This window comes from Schistocerca gregaria, chromosome 7 (assembly GCF_023897955.1).
Source record: "Schistocerca gregaria isolate iqSchGreg1 chromosome 7, iqSchGreg1.2, whole genome shotgun sequence".
Classification (NCBI taxonomy): domain Eukaryota; kingdom Metazoa; phylum Arthropoda; class Insecta; order Orthoptera; family Acrididae; genus Schistocerca; species Schistocerca gregaria.
Window position 1 is genome coordinate 110133510 of NC_064926.1, and position 7711 is coordinate 110141220.

Sequence of the window (7711 nt, forward strand, 5' to 3'; positions counted from 1 at the left end):
TTATTACAATTTCCAGGAGTGTAGTTAGCATGAACTGCACCCACGGAAGCAACTCGACGACTCCAATTCATTCTGCCTGTGTCACTTGTAACCGACTAGACAGAACTTCTCCTTCCAAGCTCGAGGAAATCTCATTCACCATGGGCAGAAGATTTGCATTGTAACGGTTATTCACGCAGTAGCGGCTAGCCACGCTCCTTCGACGTGCCGACTCGGCCTCTCACCGTTCTGCATTCAGACGCGCCAACGTTACTCTAGCTACCGCGGATACTCGCACGTCACGCTCTAGCAGAGCGCGCGCAATCTAGTTAAAATCCTGCGCCGCCAAAGATGTTAAGAAAACAAGTAAGCATCGAAGTCGAGACAATCGAAAGAAACTGGCGCCAGCAAACGCACCAGCTTAGGATATCGTGAAAGGCAGATCAGAAAAGCGTTGCGCTATTGACCAACCGTGCACCAAGTGTGTGATGCCAATACGCCGAGTTCGTACGGAAGTTTGTCTTGTGCACGGAGCATTTCCAGTAAGATTGGTCTTGTTTTGGGGAAATAACATGTGAAATGTGTTTTCGTATCTCCATCTACGAGTAGGGCTTTTTCTTGTTTCGTTAAGTGTGATCTTACGTAAGGCACGTGTCTGTGCCATTTCCTACAGTTGTGGCACGTAGTATATTGGTCAGACTATCACGACCGTGCGGGACCGATGTACTTAGCATAAATGTCGCACAGGCATTTACGGCCGATCAAATGGACTGTTGTTACTGTCTTGGCACTGGTCAGCCAATGGGATATAACAATACGGAGATTCTGGCATGCAGTTACTGGGATAGTTTTATTAAGGATGCAGCTGAAATTAAATCAGCAAGTAACCTTGAAAATACAGATGCAAATTTGTTCTTGAATGCTGTGTGGAATCCTGCTCTTTCACTTGTCAAAAGACAGAGCGACAGAGTTAATTCTGCCTCACCCACTGTTCAGTAATTTTCGCTATCGATAACTTTTGGTGTCGTCATCTTTGGTTGCTGCGTGGCACCAGTGTTAATTATTTATGCACGGCTAATCGTAACGTCAGTCACAAGCCAATTTTTCCACGCTTCTTATCTCCATTCTTTGGCCGTTAATAAATCTCAGGTACTAGTGTCTACTGTTAAGAACCCGGACAATTTCGATGGACAGACAATAACTCCCCCATCACAGATACAATTTATGCCCTAGATCAATTAGTACTGGGGCCTTCACCCACCTGTGACTGATACTCATTGTTTTTAGTTATGTTGCATGTGGCGATAATTCGTTAGTATCATAATCTGATACATAACTTCTTTGATTAGAAAATAACCAATTCACGAAAGTCCTGACGCCAAGCATCAGTTCTTTTTTCTTACTGATGGCACCGATAGTGAATCAAGTACTACTTACATACTGTGTGTGTTATACTGAGTAATGGTGAAAGTTTATATACCTACTACTTCGACATAATAAAATTCCTTGAATAGCGTTCTCACTTTCATTTACATCTTATTTAGAGCAAAGAAAGAGAAACACGTTCACGGAATGAGTTTCAAACACTTGAAAACAATATTTTAAGCAATGTTCTTCGTTTGTAAACAGTCGATAGTACTTAAAAACAGAAGTGTTCGTATCTTCACAGAAATTTCCACAGAAGAACTTCATGTCATAAGACACTTGATTGGTAAATACACGCAGCACCACGGCACACAACACAAACTACGCTAATAATATTCTACAATCTTCTTTCTGAAACTAGCATAAAAGACAAGAAGCGAAATGCCCTTCGTTTATGTAACCATATGTTCTTCCTCCGTAGGCGTTCAATATTATGAAATGAGAAAATCTGCTGTGGCCGAAAAAGAAATACCTCGCGATACCCCACTTTATCAATTGGCTTCTTCGTCTTGTTTCGACGTCTCTCGCGGCATCCTATTGTACTTTAGCGTGGTCAGTTCGTCAGTTTGTACTAGAACTATTCACATGTACATTCAAAAAAAAAAAAAAAAAAAAAAAGAGAAAGTAGGTTCGTGTTCTATGACCATTCCGTAATTAATATGATTAGCGGTAAAGGGGTATTTTACTAAGAGCAGCGTGAGACTTAGAATGAGTTACTATGAAAAATACAGTGAGATATTTTGTTAAAAATGTGGGAATGAAACTAATATTACACATTATTTTATAGATTGATATGTCAACATCACAAACTGTTGATTACGAAGCTGATCAAATAAACGCACATACTCAATACTTAGTAATGGTTTTTCTGTGATATGTCTGCGTAAGTAGAAGAAACTAACGGTCGAAGTCCGAAAACAATTTATCGGACTGTTCAATTAACCAAAACAAATTCTACAAGTATAACAACAACACAAAACAGTGATCCGACATCGAATCAACTATTACATACAATAATAAGATAAAAAACAACTGAAATAACTTCCTACTAATCTCCGCCAGAGACTTCTCCGATATACGAAGCCTAATCCAGAGATCAGCGTGAAAATCCAAGCCGGGCTGCCGGGCGGGAGCTATCCAAGTCTGCTGGCGGTAGATGAACTGCCGATGTGCGGCCGAGCGCCGGCCTTTATAGCGCTTCGGTGGATGAGTACCTCGGAACTATTTTCCATCACGTGGTGTGACGTTTGAAAATAGTTCTGGGATCTTGAGCGACCTCTTCCGTATGTTTATGTGGGCCGGTAGTGGCCCCTGGCGGCCGCTGGTGTCTTTGCTGTGGTGTTGTTGTTGTGTTTGTTGCTGTGGCCGCTCATCAATATTGCCTGTCGGTTGTGTAGTGCTTCGGTGTGCCTGCGAGGCGGGCAACCCGCAGCTACAGGCTGTCAGTTTCGTTGTTGATACTCTAGGCGCCGTGATGTCTGGTGGAGAAGGCCACAGCATTTTGTTTCTAGCTATTGGCTCTGTTTTTATTGACCAGTACAGCACTTCATACAGGACACTTTAGAAGAGTGTTAAGCTCTTACTTAGACAATGTTTCTTATCCTTCAGTGAATTTACATATATTGCACGTGTCCCTGGTCATCATCTTCCAGAATCGATTCCCAACTCCACATAAATGTTACATGTACCGGAGGCCTTAACTTGCTCAGTTATTCTTCTGTCCCTTTTGTGAGTCAGAGGAGTGCGTGTCTAACTCAACGTCAGGAGGACCAGCGGCTTGAGGGAGACGAAGCGACGTGTGTTACGTGATCCTGAGCACCAGTGAGACTACCGGAATTACCCCCAATAGTAGGAGATACGTTATAATCAACTGAGCACCGTTGTAGCAATCATCTACAGGTAGTTTTTAATGAGTACAAAAGGTATCATCACTAATCGATAAAACTATAATCATCTCAGCAGAAATATGACTCAAATTGTACTTCAGCCCTTCCTGGTACCATTTATACGACAAAATGTCGTTGCAGTTACGTAGTTCGATTTGTTGATGCCCCTTATTCATAAACTTTAATAAAGAGCTGATACTCACTATTTGCCTTACTGCAGATTTAATGTATCATCGCACTAACTGTTTTATTTTACTAACAATTTAAGTGGTTCTTAAGGTAATACAGATTCTAATTGAATTTCGTTCTACTCACTGATAACTTTTTTTTCTGTCAGCACATGAAAAACTGGATATCTACTTTGTTCACGCCCTGTGACTTATGTAATGGTGATGAAGTAGGCAGAGCACATGAAGCAACCTCAAATTAAAGATGTTGATGAAGTCCCATACTCCTTGACAGAGCGTAGGGGGAACGAAGCGGGAGACCTGCACCGCCGTACTAGCCAAGGTCCTAGTGGAGGTGGTTTTGCCATTGCCTTCCTCCGACCTTAATGGGGGATGAATGATAATGATGATGATGATGAGGATGAAGACAACACCCAGACATCTCGAGGCAGGTGAAAATCCCTGACCCCACCGGGCATCGAACCCGGGAATCCGTACTCGGGAAACGAGAACGCTAACGCGAGACCACGAGCTGCGGACAAAGTAAAATTAGCAATCAACTAAGAGAACATCAAAAATTGGATTTCAGCATATTAGACTGCATAGTTTGAGACACTGGACTGGTAAATGCGACGGGAAACATAGGTTATTTTGTGCCTTCACTATGTTAGACATTTCTATACAGCTCTTTTGGTGCTTTGGTGCTTTGCAAACGTTTGTGACGTGTTCCGTGTTTTCCGTGCAGAGTTCCTGCTGGGAGAGGACCTGTTGGTGGCGCCGGTTATGGAGGAGGGCGCTGTCAGCCGTGACATCTACCTGCCGAAGGGCATCTGGAGGGACGAGGCGGACGCAAAACACCCAATCATAGATGGCCCTATCTGGCTCACCAACTACTCGGCTCCACTCAGCGTCCTGCCTTATTTCACCCGACTCTCCGGTAGGCATGTCTTGTACCTCTACCTCACGTGAGAAATATAGATTCTTATGAAATGCAACAACAGTGCTGCAACATTCTCATCAACTCATTCCGTTTTCCAGATTACCCTGATCTCGACAATGGAGGCTCTTCACAGCTTCGATTGTTCATTTCTGCAACAGCATGTCGTTGGATCACCAGTACTGTAGTTTTCTACATTTGTTTGCCTACATTCCACCACCTATTTACATAATTCTCTTGTCAGTCTCATTTATTAATATGTTATCAGCATCAACTCTTATCCTTAAAATAATACTGAGAGTGCTTTAATCATTTTTAATGGTGTGTGTTCTATTGTGTTAGATATTAAGTTTTGAATTTTGGTAATTAGACCACTGACTACCTCACTTACGTTGTCTTATGTATGCGTTTGGAGTCATTTAATGTAATCAATAAATGTATGTAATAATTGTCAAGGATTTACGCCACGCAACCCATAGCCACCGTCCACTCTGACCGTTTCCTGTGCTACAAGAACAAACAGTAAATACTGCGAAGACGAACGGATGGTATTGCTTTTATTTTTTTATTTTATTTATGTATTTATTGTTCTGTGGGACCAAATTAAGGAGAAGTCTCCATGGTCATGGAACGAGACAATACATGAAATTATAACACGATAGTAGAAACAGATAAAATGAAATATAAGTAACATATTCAGGCGACAATTCGTAAGCTTAAATAAAACAAATCAACAATGTAACACTGGAATTTGCTTAATTTTTCAACTCTTCCAGTAGCTCCTCGACAGAATAGAAGGAGTGAGCCATGAGGAAACTCTTCAGTTTAGACTTAAAAGTGTTTGGGCTACTGCTAAGATTTTTGAGTTCTTGTGGTAGCTTATTGAAAATGGTTGCAGCAGAATACTGCACGCCTTTCTGCACAAGAGTCAAGGAAGTGCATTCCACATGCAGATTTGATTTCTGCCTAGTATTAACTGAGTGAAAGCTGCTAACTTTTGGGAATAAGCTAACATTGCTAACAACAAACGACATTAAAGAAAATATATACTGTGAGGGCAATATCAGAATTCCCAGACTATTGAATAGGGGTCAACAAGAGGTTCTCGAACTCACACCACAGATAACTCAAACAGTCCGTTTTTGAGACAAAAATACCCTTTTTGAATCAGAAGAATTACCCCAAAAAATAATACCATATGACATAAGCGTATGAAAATGTGCGAAGTAGACTACTTTTTGTGTTGAACTGTCACTTATTTCAGTTACTGTTCTAATGGTAAATACATCAGCATCTCGCAAAAACCGTGTGGTAAGACAGAGATTGGATTACATAAACAAATAATAAGGGGCAAATACTACTCTAAATTTTCAAATGTGTTTGAACTCTCAAGGAACCAAACTGATGAGGTCATCGGTCCCTAGACTTACACACCACTTAATTCAACTTATGTTAAGAATAACAAACACAGCTACGCCCGAGGGAGGACTCGAACCTCCGGAGGAAGGGGTCCCGCAATCCGTGACATGGCGTCTCAAACAGCACGGCCACTACACGCGGCCAGATACTACTCTAAAATGGAGAGATTGGTACAAGAAAGAAGTTCATGGAGAATTGCATCAAACCAGTCAGAAAGTTTATGACTCAAAAAATAAGATGAAAAAGAGAATATCAATGGCATTTCGGCATAACTGCTTCAGAATGACTCGCAGCATATACTAGTGAACGCCGGGCCCGGATAGAGGCAGCTACAGTACTTGGCGAATGCCCCACTGCTGTTTCTTTTCTAGTTGGCCTGCCCAACTGATGAGCAAGCCTCTCACAACTTCCTGTAATGCTACTCGGCTTCCCCCCCCCTCCCCCCCCAAAAAAAAAAACAAAAAAAAACACTACCAGTACTATCTGAGGTCATCATAAATCCCCTAAACTTAGAACTACTTAAACTTAACCAACCCAAGGGCATTACACACATCCATGCCCGCGGCAGGATTCAAACCTCAAACCTGCGACCGTAGCGGTCATGCGGTTCCAGACTGAAGCGCTTAGAACCGCTTGACCACATCGGCCAGCCGGCGTTTGCACTCACGTCAGTCCACGTGGAGCATTCTACAAGTCTTGCTCAAATTTTTCAAACACTATGTAACTATCCAGATTGAGATACCACGTGCAAAACTTTCATGTGCACATAAATGAGAGGAATTCATTTTGCTACCAGATTCTCTGTGTTAGAATGTCATGAGCGCTACAATCCGTAATAAGTGACTGAATAGGAAATATTTTAAATCAGTAGTTCATTTTCAAGGGATGAAAACCATATAAGGCAGACAATCCTGGGAGAGTTGCTGCAGAGGCCGTAGCCATTGTGCAAACTTTCGTCAGACCGCATGGACGGAGTAGCATCTTCACCGTATCTGGCTCCCTAAATCACTCTCAGCACACCAGTAACACGGAGGGACACTGACGCTAATCTAACGGACATAAAGAAGAAGGTAATTAAGCTACAGTGGTGCATAATCTCGGCGAACTTTCTGTGAATACCTTCGCACAAAAGTCTGAAACGAAATTAGCTGGAGGACAAACCGCATAACAGTTACTTCCTCTTCGTTGGCTATCATGCTCTCATTTACATCAGTGAACTTAAAACCAGGGCATACTGAAATGTGTGCACTTTAGTAATCGACTCGTTTGATTGATACGCAAAACTGATGCCATCATGTGTCATCCCGAGAGGCAGCCATGTAGACATGCTGGCATCGGCTGTGCACAGTCTTGAGCAGATCTTTGGTCATGTCAGACGAGTGACTGACACGTCTCACAGTAATGGCTAAATAATATTCAAAAGGAAAAAAAGTCTTACAGGAAGCTCTCTGGTTTTTGGCCGCCAATCAGGCGCTTGCCGCCATAAGAATGTTCTTTGAACCCGGCCTGGGGTGGTCCCAGATACTGTTGTAGCTCGTCTTGGTTCTGCCCAGCCTAGCAGTCGTCGATTGCTCTTTAAATTCACGTTGCTGCAAGTCTGTTACTGAGATTGCTACATGCTGTTGGTTTAAGAAATACAAGGCAGATATAACTGGCTGCATTCATACAGAACGAATTTATTTTTTGAATGCTACATACTAAATCTCCCTCTGATCCAGTGACAATCTGTTAGATTCTCTCACATCAATAATTTGTGTCTCCTCTAAAGTGATCGACTTCATTTCTGCTTAGACTGCATTTAGATGTTGATTAATGACTTATCTGCTGTTCCTGTAAAACGTGTAGTTTTCTAATCGATAAAGTTATTAACAAATCTAGTGTTAATGTGACTATTTTTG

At 42.0% G+C, this 7711-nt stretch overlaps 1 protein-coding gene across 4 annotated transcripts in view; it reads left to right on the forward strand.

Moving 5' to 3' along the window:
* Nucleotides 1-4843, forward strand: part of LOC126281679 (myogenesis-regulating glycosidase-like) — a 210356-nt gene extending 205513 nt beyond the window's left edge. For 3 of the 4 annotated variants that reach the window (XM_049980844.1, XM_049980845.1, XM_049980846.1), the window contains 2 exons: nt 4203-4394; nt 4496-4843. In XM_049980844.1, the coding sequence (XP_049836801.1) occupies nt 4203-4394; nt 4496-4626 (323 nt within the window). In that variant the 3' untranslated portion in view covers nt 4627-4843. The remainder of the gene's footprint in view (nt 1-4202; nt 4395-4495) is intronic. The other variant, XR_007551295.1, reaches the window with a different exon arrangement.
* Nucleotides 4844-7711: the final 2868 nt, after the last annotated feature.